This window comes from Nerophis lumbriciformis, linkage group LG03 (assembly GCF_033978685.3).
Source record: "Nerophis lumbriciformis linkage group LG03, RoL_Nlum_v2.1, whole genome shotgun sequence".
In the NCBI taxonomy this organism is placed as follows: Eukaryota; Metazoa; Chordata; class Actinopteri; order Syngnathiformes; family Syngnathidae; genus Nerophis; species Nerophis lumbriciformis.
The window spans coordinates 66,823,432-66,838,133 of NC_084550.2; the positions used below are offsets into that span (position 1 = coordinate 66,823,432).

Genomic DNA, 14,702 nt, shown 5'->3' on the forward strand with positions numbered 1-14,702 from the left:
CTATTTTATCCACTAGCGACGCTGAGATCATTATTCATGCGTTCGTTACGTCTCGTCTCGACTACTGTAACGTATTATTTTGGGGTCTCCCTATGTCTAGCATTAAAAGATTAAAATTGGTACAAAATGTGGCTGCTAGACTTTTGACAAGAACAAGAAAGTTTGATCATATTACGCCTATACTGGCTCACCTGCACTGGCTTCCTGTGCACTTAAGATGTGACTTTAAGGTTTTACTACTTACGTATAAAATACTACACGGTCTAGCTCCGTCCTATCTTGTCGATTGTATTGTACCATATGTCCCGGCAAGAAATCTGCGTTCAAAGAACTCCGGCTTATTAGTGATTCCCAGAGCCCAAAAAAAGTCTGCGGGCTATAGAGCGTTTTCTATTGGGGCTCCAGTACTATGGAATGCCCTCCCGGTAACAATTAGAGATGCTACCTCAGTAGAAGCATTTAAGTCCTATCTTAAAACTCATTTGTATACTCTAGCCTTTAAATAGACCCCCCTTTTAGACCAGTTGATCTGCCGTTTCTTTTCTTTTCTCCTCTGCTCCCCTCTTCCTTGTGGAGGGGGTGGGGGGGCACAGGTCCGGTGGCCATGGATGAAGTGCTGGCTGTCCAGAGTCGGGACCCGGGGTGGACCGCTCGCCTGTCCATCGGCTGGGAACATCTCTGCGCTGCTGACCCGTCTCCGCTCGGGATGGTGTCCTGCTGGCCCCACTATGGACTGGACTCTTACTATTATGTTGGATCCACTATGGACTGGACTCTCACAACATTATGTCAGACCCACTCGACATCCATTGCATTCGGTCTCCCCTAGAGGGGGGGGGGGGGTTACCCACACATGCGGTCCTCTCCAAGGTTTCTCATAGTCATTCACATCGACGTCCCACTGGGGTGAGTTTTTCCTTGCCCTTATGTGGGCTTTGTACCGAGGATGTCGTTGTGGCTTGTGCAGCCCTTTGAGACACTTGTGATTTAGGGCTATATAAATAAACATTGATAACATTAAAAGGGGTGCCTTGAGGAACGCCTAAGTTATCACAATCACAAGTTCTCGGTTTGCTAGCAAAGTTAAAATGTCAATGCAAGGATCTGCCAGTGGTCCAAGTTCCTCTATAGAACAGGAGAACTCTTGTGTTCTTAGGAATTTGCTGCAAAAACTTTTGTCTCCCAAGTTTTGAACTGAACTCCAGGGGGAGGCCGTTCTTTCCCGGGCCGGATTTGGCCCCCGGGCCACCAGTTGAATATCCCTAGTGTACAGGATATCTACCTAAAGAGACAGTGGTTTTGTTATATCATGATCCGCCTCTGACATGAATAGTTAACAGAGAGGTGGAGGAGGGAGAGAAATCTGAGCGAGGGCGCACCCCTCCTTTTCCTGAGGGAGCCAATGGCGAGCGGCTTCCAGCTTAGACTTGAGGTCTGTGGAAGTATATAACAGCGGTGCTTTGACTGTCCAGCCAGGCGCGACATCTCGCACTTACAACCAACCTTAACAAACACCGGTTCGCCAACAAGAGTCCGGATTTCATCATCTAGAATGAAGACCACCCTAGCGACCCTGACTCTGTGCCTGGTGCTGCTCATGGCCACAGGCTTCCCATTCGAGAGGAAAGGGGCCTCGGCATCCGCCAGTGCCGCCAAGGAGAAGCGTGTGCAGTTTGCCGCCTGGGATGACGTCAACGTCATCGCCCACGGCCTCCTGCAGCTGGGCCAGGGCCTCAAGGAGCACGTGGACAAAACCAAAGTCCAGATGAGGGACATCTTCACCAAACTCAAGGTCTACAACAGCACCGTCGGCGAGCTGGCAAAGGAAAGCCAGAGGCTGCACGCGGAAGGGGACGCCCTGAAGGCGCGAGCCCGGGGAATGGAGGACAGAGAGGGGCAACTGCTCAACGTCACGGCCGAGCTGCGGGAGAAGACGGAGGAGATGCAGCAGGAGAGGAGGGCCGCCGGCGAGAGGACGAGGCGGCTGGAGGAGAAGCTGGACAACATGATACAGGAGAAGAACTACAGCGACACGCACAACATCCAAGTAAGGCCGAGCTCTTCTTCGTCTAAGGACGACTTGTGCTGCGTTTCCAAGTGTTCAAATGAGGCCCGAGCGATAGGTGGTGCCGTAGGGGGTTGGGGGTGAGGGAGAACGTGTGGTACGTGCGCCGCGGCACACAAAGGCTTCCCTGCGCGCCTCTGCTGCACTAACTTCTGCTGGCTGGCACATTTTACAACCACTAATCATAAATGAGGAGGTTTTTTTGAACGTGAAGTTTGTGGTGCAAGCTCACAAGCATGCGTGTGTAATCCTTTTGGGCTGTGGGTGGCCTTACATAACCACTTGTGGGTCGAGAACAAATGTTTGGCAAAGAGTGTATTTAATAGTCTAAATCTCCTATTTGTGTGTTTTGCATCAGATGATGATGGAGGCTCAAAACAGACGCATCGACGATTTACTGGGACGCATCGGACTCCAACAGGAGAAACTCGACAAGCAGAACGTGCGCATTAAAACCCTGCAAAGTCAGGTGCGCAGCCCATAACTCATTCTGTCGATGGTTTATTGCCCTGCAAAGCATCACGCCTGCTTTCTTTGTGCGTGCTCAGGTCCAGCAGTCAAGGCAGAAAGCGTTCCCGAAGAACACCGATGGCTTCCCTTCAAGTGCCGCGTCCGAGCAACGCGACTCGCCAGTCGGTAAGTACAGCCAAAGAGCGTCCGAAATCCGCCTTAAGTCAAGTGCGCGGAATCCGACGCCAAATGTGGCCGGCCATCTGTTTAGCGAAGCTCTGAAAGGAGCTTAAATCATCGGCAATTACGATCAAGGAATCGAATCAATCCGGGAGGCACGCTCAGCTCGGCTTGACTCCGGCAGACCGGGGGACGAAAACAATGCAGCGTAAAGCTGGTTAAGACAATTGAGCAGAAGTTCAAAGATGAGGCCTTCTAGAAGTAGGTGAAGGGTCGCTCCAAAAAGTTGTGACATCAGCACAAACAAAGAAGAAAAAAAAAAAAGGGGGCAGGATCGTCTGGCAAAGTGTCAAGTAGGGAAAAGTTCTTTGGTCTCACGGGTATTCGGTTCACGCGGAGAGCCGATTAGTTCATATTGTGTTCCTAGATTACACCTTCAAGTTCTGAACTCTGTACACACATTTTATTGGAAACATCCCACTTCCCTATACGACCGGCATCTGACGAGCCACCTTTGCCCCAGTTCTGTCAGGGAGTCAGACATCCCTCCTCCTCCTCATCATCATCATCCCCCATCCTTGCAAACAACCCCACCTACTCCGGGCTCCCCTTTTTTAAATGACTAAGAAGTGTGCTAAAGTTCAGGAGAACCCTCGGCCCGGAGGCGTTACGCGGCCACAGCTGGCCGAGGGTTCAGGCTTCTGGGTTAAAGGTCATCGCACACAAATAGGGCTTCCACTGAATCAATAAACCACAGATTATCCAAGAGTATTACATCATTATGTATTATTATTGTCATAATTATAATTCTAAATGGCTCTTTAGCGTCACTTTTAAGCGCAAAGCCTTTTTTAATTGATGAATGGGGATCTTTGTGCTGGTAATAACATAGGACAGCGGCGAAGGACTCTAAAACAGTTATGTTGATTAATGATGATAACAAAAATATATATATATATATATATATATATATATATATATATATATATATATATATATATATATATATATATACTGTATATATTTATTTATTTCTAAATGTATTTATTTGCTATTGCATTTTTTTAAACATACTGTGATGAAATGACACAAGAAAGTGGCAAAAGACTCTAAAAAAAAGTTTAATATATTTATTAGTAAAAACAATTCTATAGATGAATATGTTATATATATATATATATATATATATATATATATATATATATATATATATATATATATATATATATATATATATATATATATTTAATTATTTTATTTTTGGATATTTAATTTTTTCCCTAAACTGAAATGACAAAGGACTTTAAAATAGTTGTTTTAAGTATTAGTAAAACAATTATATATATATATTTAATTTTATTTTTTATTTTTGGATATTTAATTTTTTCCCTAAACTGAAATGACAAAGGACTTTAATATAGTTGTTTTAAGTATTAGTAAAACAATTATATATATATATATATATATATATATATATATATATATATATATATATATATATATATATATAAATATATACATATATATATTTATATACATACATATATTTATTTATATATATAAATATATATATATATTTATATACATACATATTTGCTGTTTTCCTATTATAAACTGAAATTACACAAGAACGTGGCAAAGGACTCTAAAAAAGTTGTTTTTAATTATTAGTAAAAAAAACTATTTTATAGATGTATTTTTTTTGTGGCTATTTTATATTTTTCCTATATTGTACTGAAATGACACAAGAAAGTGGCAAGTGACTAAAACAGTTGTGTTAATTATTAGTCAAAAATATACATATTTGTATATACATTTGCTATTTTTTCATATATTGTACTAGTATCTATATCGTAAGCATTGCAATGATTGCCTGTATAAATGAAAGTGAAAATAAAAATAAATAAATAAAATACATTATAATAATAATTTTAATAATAATCAATCAATCCAGAAATTGAAACAAATCAGGAAACCAAAAACCCCAAAACTCAACTATGTCAAATTAATAAATAACACGCTGACATAATAAAAAGAAGGTTTAAATAGATTAATGAATAAAAATGACAAAACATATTTTTTGTCGCTTTTACATTTTCTTTTAGGACTAATATTTAATCAAATAATTATTATATTTGTTTTAGTTTTGTATTTATTTAAAATGTAATAATAAACTTAGCATAAAAATATGTATATTTAAGGAGAATGAATGATGTCACCATTGGCCAAATGATTTGTAGGTTGGTATAAGGTATGTAAAAGTTCTCCAATAAAATCCTCACACAACAACAACAACAACAAAAACAATCCCGCTGACCACGCAGCCGCCTGCTGCCGCGCACGTGAGCAAGGCGTGGGTCAAGCTTGCGGGGGTGTAGGGTTGTAAAAGAGGAGGAGGGGGGGTTGTTAGGAATGTAAGTGACTTGATAGGGAAGCCAGGCTTGGGAACTGGGAGAAAGGTCATATTTATAGCCGGGTGAGAAGTTCTCACACAATCTCTGCATGGGCCGCCATGCTGGGTCAAAGAGTCTATCTGACGTTTTGTTCTCACAACACCGATAACACAGCTGGCAACCATAATAATAGGTGCAAAGACATGTCTCTCGCGTCACTCACTGACCTATTTATGGCCGCAATCACAACTTTGAAGCACACTTTACAAGACGCTCTTCTCCCTGCAGCCATGGCGTCAGACTGCCACGAGCTCTTCCTGCGAGGCGAGACCGCCAGCGGGGTGTACGCCATCCAGCCGCACGGCAGCCAGCCTTTCGAAGTCTTCTGCGAGATGACAGCTGGTGAGTGCACTTTGTTTGTTTTTTTTCCCTCCAAAATGTCCACCATTGCCACAGTTTGAGATCTGACGCGTCAAACAATACGGTCGCCAACTTGAGGTAACGTGCTGCTTTTTTTCTGTTTAGATGGCGGATGGACCGTGATTCAAAGGCGCCAAGATGGCTCTGTGGATTTTGACCAGCTGTGGCACGCCTACGAGCAAGGCTTTGGCGCCCTGAATGGTAAACTATTTTGATGATTGGAATATATTCACACCACTAGTTACTAGTCCATACCTCAAAAAACACCTTGACTACCGTATTTCCCAGACTATAGAGCACACCTGTGTATAAGCCTCACCCGCTAAATTTTAGAAGAAAATAATATTTTCCATATATAAGTCACAGAAATTAGATATCTACGCATAATTATTTTATAAATGTTTATACCTTAATTGTTTCCAAACGGTGCCTGTAACACGGCAGTAAAACGGCTGATCAAACAAAACAGAAGTCATCAAAGGCGCCAGGATGGCTCTGTGGATTTTGACCAGCTGTGGCACGCCTACGAGCAAGGCTTTGGCGCCCTGAATGGTAAACTATTTTGATGATTGGAATAATTACACTACTAGTTACTAGTCCAAGCCTCAAAAAACACCTTGACTACCGTATTTCCCAGACTATAGAGCACACCTGTGTATAAGCCTCACCCGCTAAATTTTAGAAGAAAATAATATTTTCCATTTATAAGTCACAGAAATTAGATATCTACGCAGAATTATTTTATAAATGTTTATATACATACCTTAATTGTTTCCGAACGGTGCCGGCAGTAAAACGGCTGATCAAACAAAACAGAAGTCATCGTCATGAACCCGTTAGCTGCGGAGGCTAGCTTTCCAATCAGCTAAACAGACTCAATAACTCCGCGGTAACATTTTGGTGGATTTACGAAAGTGAAACAATCCAAAAAGAATGCCGTTGTAAGTTGATAATACTAACACAGACACTCGTAAACATGCTAGCATATTACGATATGACATACAAATAAACACTCTTGCAGACATCACACATGGGACGGTTTCGTAAGTAAGAATTCCATCCATCCATCCATTTTCTACCACTTATTCTCTTCGGGGTCGCGGGGGGTGCTGGAGCCTATCTCAGCTACACCCTGGACAAGTCGCCACCTCATCACAGGGCAAATTGCCATCCATCTTCTTCCGCTTATCCGAGGTCGGGTCGCAGGGGCAGCAGCCTAAGCAGGGAAGCCAAGACTTCCCTCTCCCCAGCCACTTCGTCCAGCTCTTCCTGTGGGACCCCGAGGCGTTCCCAGGCCAGCCGGGAGACATAGTCTTCCCAACGTGTCCTGGGTCTTCCCGGTCGGACATGCCCTAAACACCTCACTAGGGAGGCGCTCGGGTGGCATCCTGACCAGATGCCCGAACCACCTCATCTGGCTCCTCTCGATGTGGGGCAAATTGTTTTATTTATATTGTGAAACTTGCAAACGTTGCTTGGAGTGATGAATGGAGAATCCATACGAGTAGAACCGCTATGGACGGGTCTCTTACTTACGGTTCAAAGCAGGAAACACTTGTTCGCATTCACCCAGCGGCGTCTGCAGTGAGCAAACACGTCCAAAAGGTGGCGCCACAATTGGTCTTTGCATGTGTTTAATGAAAACTATCAGCGAAGAAAAATCCACAAACTAGCTGCATCGTTTTTAAAGCCACATGGTTCAAAGCGTAGGAAAGAAGTATCGGCTTACGGTGCACAACTAGCTATTAGACCCCCCTGGACTAACCATTCCTCCTCCCCTTGTCTTGCCTATAGGAGAGTTCTGGTTGGGACTGGACAAGATCCACTCCATAGCCAAAAACGGCGGCTACATTCTGAACATCCAGATGTCCGACTGGGGGAACGATTTGGCGTCCGTCCGACTCCCCTTCCGACTGGGCGGCGTGGAGTCCAAGTACGCTCTACACATTCAGGAGACCGACACATTCAGTCCTTTGGAACGCTCCTTGGGCTCCGACGCCACTTCTGGCCTACCTTTCTCCACCCGAGACCAAGACAACGACCAGAAAAAGGACGCCAACTGCGCCGGGCATCTCTCCGGTGAGCCCCCCCCCCCTCCCCCCACAAGCTCTGCTACTTCTTCTAGAACTCCTCTCAATGCTAACCCGCTTACCTTGTTGTCCCGTAGGTGGCTGGTGGTTCAGCAACTGCGGTCAGTCCAATCTCAACGGCCGATACTTCCAGAGCCCGCCGCCCAAACAGAGGCACCAGAGGAAACAGGGAATCTTCTGGAAGACCTGGAGGGGCCGCTACTACCCGCTCAAGTCCAGCACCATGATGATCGCCCCCGCCGTGATAGAGAGCAGGTCTTAAAAAAAAAGAGAGACACACAGTAGACTGAGTCCAGACTAGACGGGGGAGGAAGATGTCGCTTTATTCGAAGAGGTTGTACCTCCGCCAAGGCCCTCAGAGTAGAAGCCGGACGAGGCGCACTCCGCAGAGAGGAGCAGGAAGGCTTTAGACGTCACTTCCTCCTTCCGGCATGACAGAGCGCGCTCCGGCATGTCCGCGGCGACCAAACCTGCAAGAATGCGCCGACAAGCGTAGACTCGTCGGCAGTAGCACCAGCAGGCTCAACATGTCGGAGCAAATCCAGCTCCCTTCTTTTTTTTTATAAACAAGCCGATTTTGCTTGTTTGTATTTTAAGGCCAGTTGTGTGGACTAAGGGGTCAGAGGTCACTTTGTGCATGAGCAATAGACAGGTTTCCGATGACGCCCGCCATCTTGTGTGTCAAAACTAAGCGAAGCGTGTATGCAAACACTTTTAACCTATTGTTATTTTGGTGCGAAACGGGTCACGCATGCGTGGTGGTGTGGGGTTGTAGAAATCGCGGAAATTCAGGACAAGGAACCACAAAGTACTACGACAAGGGTGTCAAAGTCAAGAATTAATTATCTATGGACCCCCGGGATGATATTTGATTAGCATTAGAACCGGCCCGCAGGCCACAGCCGCCTGCTGCCGTTTTGCAGGCAGCAATACTCCATCAGTGTTGGCGCTAGGAATTTTCAAACATCAAGTCATAAAAATGGGGTCCCACAGTAAATTTTTGGGGTGCCCCTTTTTTTGTAAGCATTTTGAAAACAAATGATAAACGTAAGCATTATCCTGTTATATCTCACATTCTATATTGTGTTTTGGAAAAAGGTTGTCATAAACATTACTTAATTCAATTAAAAAAAATAATACAAAGGAAAACACATTTTTATGCATATATTCAGTTATAAACATTCATTCCGCTGCCCGAATTTTTTTCTATATTTTTATTGCAATAATTTCAGAATGTGTTTGTTCTATTTTCTATTTTATCGTTCACGTCCTCTTTCGAATTCCCCGAAGTTGACGTCATTATCGAAGCAAAAGTGCGGAAAAATATTGAGTAAACCACCGCAGGCGAATAAACAAAGTTACGACACACAAGATGGCGGTTGCGGCGAGGATTACCCATAATGCCCCGCAAAACAGAAACCCATGTATACAAGTTGTTGTATGTATAGTCACTGTACACTGTTTGACGACGTTTACACTCTTAAGACGGATGTCAGCTCATATCATTCCAGCTTCGCTATTTTGTTTTTATGTGGAGCCTCATTTTAAGTCATATTGACTTCTTTTTTTTTTTGTACTTGTGTGCATAGTGAAAAGAGGAATGTTGTCTTGTACGTGTCGCGTTGTCGTTCACTCGGCTTATTTAAAATAGCGTAAAGAAACAAGGTCGAACATTATCGTATATTTCCAGGCTGCTTGTAATTTATATTGTACATATTGTGTTTGGTTGGATGTTCTTCACAGAGACTAATGGCCAAGAGGAGCCAATAAAATTGATTTTATTAAAAAAAATCTTGTTTTTGGTGTTATTTAAGAAGGGCGGGGAACGGTATTAGTTATTCAACGTCACTGTACAGTAGAAAAACCACGACATATTTCCCATAAATGAAAAGTGAAAAAAAAGAAAAGTACATATATATTTTTTGTACATTTTTCTTACTACATATAATGATTATGATTAAGGGAAAAAATTATTGTGCTTAACTTTTAATTTTGAAGTATTTAACTGTAGAGATGTGCAGTTTAATTGGTTCTATGAAAGAGCTTGTAACCCAAATCAAAAGGCCTCATTGAAATAAATTGAATTAATTTATTGAAATAGCTTTGATAGATTATTATTATGCATCACAGCATCTCAAAATATATGTGACACACAAATGGTGTCAAGTGGAATATACTGCAAGTCTAATTTTAGAGAAAATATATTTTGTTTATAATTTTTTTAATGGCGGTGTTGTTATGTATCACATCTCCAAAAATAGATGGTCTCAAGGGTGGTCCGACTACAAGTCTTATTTTGTGGAGAAAAAAATTATATATATATATATATATATATATATATATATATATATGTATATATGTATATGTACATATATATATATATATATATAATTTTTTTATTTTTTTTTATTTTCATATTTTCTTTTTTGTTGTTGTTTTTTTATAATAAAAAAAATTCTTAAAAAAAATTAGTTGTTTTTGACAAAATAGGACTTGTATTGTAAGTAAATAGGTAAGTACGTTTTATTTATAAAGCCAACTAGACCCCCTCTATGTATCATGTTTTTTCAAACTATTAAAAGCTAGAAATAATTCGGGAAAAATCTGAATAAAAAACAAAAATAATGTTAATAATGTTTCATGCTTTTTTGAGACTAATTGTAAAAGTATTCGATATTAATCATCTGAGATATATGTTCCCAAAACATGATGGGTCCAAAATAACAAATGCAGTATCACCAACATGAGCCAATATTTATCTGATTTCATTTTTTGGAGTGTATAATAATAATAAAGTTAACATTTGTTAAACATTTACGGGGTCGGTTCTTGTACTTTGTAGCTCAAAAAAAGAAACATTATTTGTGCTTAAAGACGTTTCGTATTGAGTTATTATTCCAACAACTTCAAATGTGCCAATCTCCTTCTAACTTTATTGCACTAAATTCAATTTGGACACCACCATTTTAACATGTTACATTTCTTTAAAGTGAGAAAAACGAACTTATAGAAAACAAATATACTAGTATCAAACACAATAATAGAATGTAAGTCATGTAATAATCATGGACATTTACCTTGGACGGTGGACTTCTACGATATCCCCTTCTCGCTGCCTCTCTGTCACACATCTACATCTTATCCATATTTTCATGGATAAATGTCTGCTGTTTCCAAAAAAACTTGTTTTTTCTATCCTCCTTGAATTTCGTGAATATCGTCATTCACTAGAACTTTCTTCAAAACAAAGTAATGTCAAGCTGCTAGCTAACACCGGACGTTTTGCTCGGCTCGTACGGGGTTCGCTGGGGTATTTACGGCGCCAACTAGTGGCGGGGAGGCTCATGACAAAAATCTTCACGGATAATTGTCTGCTGTTACCAAAAAAAACTCGGTTTTTCTATTATTTATGTCTTAATTTTCGTGAATATCGTCATTCACTTGAACTTACTTCAAAACAAAATTATGTATAGCTGCTAGCTAACACCGGATGTTTTGCTCGGCTCGTACGGGGTTCGCTGGGGTTTTTACGGCGCCAACTAGTGGCGGGGAGGCTCATGACAAGAATTTTCACGGATATGTGTCTGTTGTTTCCATAAAAACAACTCGGTTTTTCTATGATTTGTTCCTTAAATTTCAAGAATATCGTCCCGTTCTTCTTCTCAACACCGTCCGTCATTTGAACTTTCTCAAAACAAAGTTATGTCTAGCTGCTAGCGAGTCGGACACCGGATGTTTTGCTCGGTTCGTACGGAGTTCACTGGGGGTATTTATTTACAACGCCATCTAGTGGCGGGGAGGCTCGTGACAAGAATTTTCAGGTTGTTTAAAAAAAAATAAACTCGGTTTTTCTGTGATTTGTTCCTTTAATTTCAAGAATATCGTCCCTTTCTTACGAGGATCACTGGGGGTATTTACAGCGCCAACTAGCGGTGGGGAGGCTCGTGACACGAATTTTCAAGAATAAATGTCTGTTGTTTATTTTTAAAAATTAAAACATTATGTGATTTATTCCTTGAATTTCTTGAAAATCGCCCTTCAGTCGAACTTTCTTCAAAACAAAGTAATGTCTAGCTGCGAGCTAACGTCGGCGAGTCGGACAAAGGACGTTTTGCTCGGCTCGTACGGGGTTCGCTGGGGTATTTACGGCGCCAACTAGTGGCGGGGAGGCTCATGACAATAATTTTCACGGATAATTGTCTGCTGTTACCAAAAAAAAACTTGCTTTTTTCTATGATTTATGCCTTAATTTTCGTGAATATCGTCATTCACTTGAACTTACTTCAAAACAAAATTATGTATAGCTGCTAGCTAACACCGGATGTTTTGCTCGGCTCATACGGGGCTCACTGGGGTATTTACGGCGCCAACTAGTGGCGGGGAGGCTCATGACAATAATTTTCACGTATAATTGTCTGCTTTTACCAAAAAAAAGCTATTTTTTTCTATGATTTATGTCTTAATTTTCGTGAATATCGTCATTCACTTGAACTTACTTCAAAACAAAGTAATGTCAAGCTGCTAGCTAACACCGGATGTTTTGCTCGGCTCGTACGGGGTTCGCTGGGGTATTTACGGCGCCAACTAGTGGCGGGGAGGCCCATGACAATAATTTTCACGGATAATTGTCTGCTGTTACAAAAAAAAACTCGGTTTTTCTATGACTTATGTCTTAATTTTCGTGAATATCGACATTCACTTGAACTTACTTCAAAACAAAGTAATGTCTAGCTGCTAGCTAACACCGGCGAGTCAGACACCGGATGTTTTGCTCGGCTCGTACGGGGTTCATTGGGGGTATTTACAGCGCCAACTAGTGGTGGGGAGGCTCGTGACAAGAATTTTCATAAATAAATGTCTGTTGTTTATAAAATTAAAAATAAATTCTGTGATTTATTCCTTTAATTTCTTGAAAATCGTCCTTCAGTCGAACTTTCTTCAAAACAAAGTTATGTCTAGCTGCGAGCTAACGTCGGCGAGTCGGACACCGGACGTTTTGCTCGGCTCGTACGGGGTTCGCTGGGATATTTACGGCGCCAACTAGTGGCGGGGAGGCTCACGACAATAATTTTTTTTTTAAACTCGATTTTTCTATGATTTATGTCTTAATTTTCGTGAATATCGTCATTCACTTGAACTTACTTCAAAACAAAATTATGTATAGCTGCTAGCTAACACCGGATGTTTTGCTCGGCTCGTACGGGGTTCGCTGGGGTATTTATGGCGCCAACTAGTGGCGGGGAGGCTCATGACAAAAATTTTCACGGATAATTGTCTGCTGTTACCAAAAAAAAAACTCTGTTTTTCTATGATTTATGTCTTAATTTTCGTGAATATCGTCATTCACTTGAACTTTCTTCAAAACAAAGTAATGTCTAGCTGCTCCAGTCCAGTCAGACACCGGATATTTTGCTCGGCTCGTACGGGGTTCACTGGGGGTATTTACGGCGCCATCTAGTGGCGGGGAGGCTCATGACAAGAATTTTCACGGATATATGTCTGTTGTTTCCATAAAAACAACTCGGTTTTTCTATGATTTGTTCCTTAAATTTCAAGAATATCGTCCCTTTCTTCTTCTCAACACCGTCCGTCACTCAAACTTTCTCAAAACAAAGTTATGTCTAGCTGCTAGCGAGTCGGACACCGGATGTTTTGCTCGGTTCGTACGGAGTTCACTGGGGGTATTTATTTACAACGCCAACTAGTGGCGGGGAGGCTCGTGACAAGAATTTTCAGGTTGTTTAAAAAAAAAAAAAGCTCTGTTTTTCTGTGATTTGTTCCTTTAATTTCAAGAATATCGTCCCTTTCTTACGAGGATCACTGGGGGTATTTACAGCGCCAACTAGCGGTGGGGAGGCTCGTGACAAGAATTTTCAAGAATAAATGTCTGTTGTTTCTAAAAAAAAAATAAAAAAATTATGTGATTTATTCCTTGAATTTCTTGAAAATCGCCCTTCAGTCCAACTTTCTTCAAAACAAAGTTATGTCTAGCTGCGAGCTAACGTCGGCGAGTCGGACAAAGGACGTTTTGCTCGGCTCGTACGGGGTTCGCTGGGGTATTTACGGCGCCAACTAGTGGCGGGGAGGCTCATGACAATAATTTTCACGTATAATTGTCTGCTGTTACCAAAAAAAACCTCGGTTTTTCGATGATTTATTCCTTAATTTTCGTGAATATCGTCATTCACTTGAACGTACTTCAAAACAAAGTAATGTGAATCTGCTAGCTAACACCGGACGTTTTGCTCAGCTTGTACGGGGTTCGCTGGGGTATTTACGGCGCCAACTAGTGGCGGGGAGGCTCATGACAATAATTTTCACGTATAATTGTCTGCTTTTACCAAAAAAAAAAAGCTAGTTTTTTCTATGATTTATGTCTTAATTTTCGTGAATATTGTCATTCACTTGAACTTTCTTCAAAACAAAGTAATGTCTAGCTCAGTCATACTTGCCAACCTTGAGACCTCCGATTTCGGGAGGTGGGGGGGCGTGGTCGGGGGTGGGGCGAGGTGTGGTTGGGGGCGTGGTTAAAAGGGTAGGAGTATATTGACAGCTAGAATTCACCAAGTCAAGTATTTGATACATATATATATATATATATATATATATATATATATATATATATATATATATATATATATATATATATATATATATATTATCTACATCCTGAAAATATGCAAACAAAACTGTGTTTAGATAATTGATACTTCAAACTTGCATAAATAAATCTTAAGGAATATTACACAACTTGGCTTCTGAGAGCTTCAAAATTTAATGAATAAAATGCTAAAGTTGTTGATAAACAAGCAATTATTTTAATAATTAAATATGGTCATTTTAAATGAATTATGATCATTTAAAATTAATTATTTCAAATATGTTTATTTTAATGTATAATTCTATGGCTGGATGTAATAAGGAGTCAGAAAAAAATACAAATAAAAATACAATTAATTTTGATGTTTTTAGCAAAATATAGTAAAAATGTATTTAGTTTTTTTAATTAATAAATATATTTATTTTTAGGTAAGATAAACATAATAATACAATTTATCTCTAGTCTGGATGATTTAGTTCTTGTCACCCTGTTGTCCTCCCGTT

At 40.8% G+C, this 14,702-nt stretch overlaps 1 protein-coding gene and 1 long non-coding RNA gene across 3 annotated transcripts in view; one reads left to right on the top strand and one right to left on the bottom strand.

The window, feature by feature from the left end:
* The window catches only part of LOC133588851 (uncharacterized), an 84,104-nt gene extending 76,307 nt beyond the window's left edge, over window positions 1–7,797 (bottom strand). For both annotated transcript variants that reach the window (XR_009814263.1, XR_012050339.1), the window contains exon 1: window positions 7,661–7,797. This is a non-coding gene — a long non-coding RNA (uncharacterized lncRNA). The remainder of the gene's footprint in view (window positions 1–7,660) is intronic.
* angptl4 (angiopoietin-like 4) lies at window positions 1,487–7,860 on the top strand. Its single transcript, XM_061941499.1, has 7 exons — window positions 1,487–2,047; window positions 2,424–2,534; window positions 2,614–2,701; window positions 5,377–5,490; window positions 5,614–5,709; window positions 7,303–7,587; window positions 7,676–7,860. The coding sequence occupies exons 1-7, from the start codon at window positions 1,553–1,555 to the stop codon at window positions 7,858–7,860; spliced, it is 1,374 nt and encodes a 457-aa protein (XP_061797483.1). The 5' UTR covers window positions 1,487–1,552.
* The last annotated feature ends 6,842 nt before the right edge of the window (window positions 7,861–14,702 follow it).

What these genes read in the sequence shown, in the direction of transcription:
- angptl4 (XM_061941499.1), top strand. Translation starts at nt 1,553, where the DNA reads ATGAAGACCACCCTAGCGACCCTGACTCTGTGCCTGGTGCTGCTCATG. An exon ending in GCGACACGCACAACATCCAA is followed by an intron (nt 2,048 to 2,423) that starts GTAAGGCCGAGC and finishes GTTTTGCATCAG; the next exon opens with ATGATGATGGAGGCTCAAAA. An exon ending in CTGCGCCGGGCATCTCTCCG is followed by an intron (nt 7,588 to 7,675) that starts GTGAGCCCCCCC and finishes GTTGTCCCGTAG; the next exon opens with GTGGCTGGTGGTTCAGCAAC.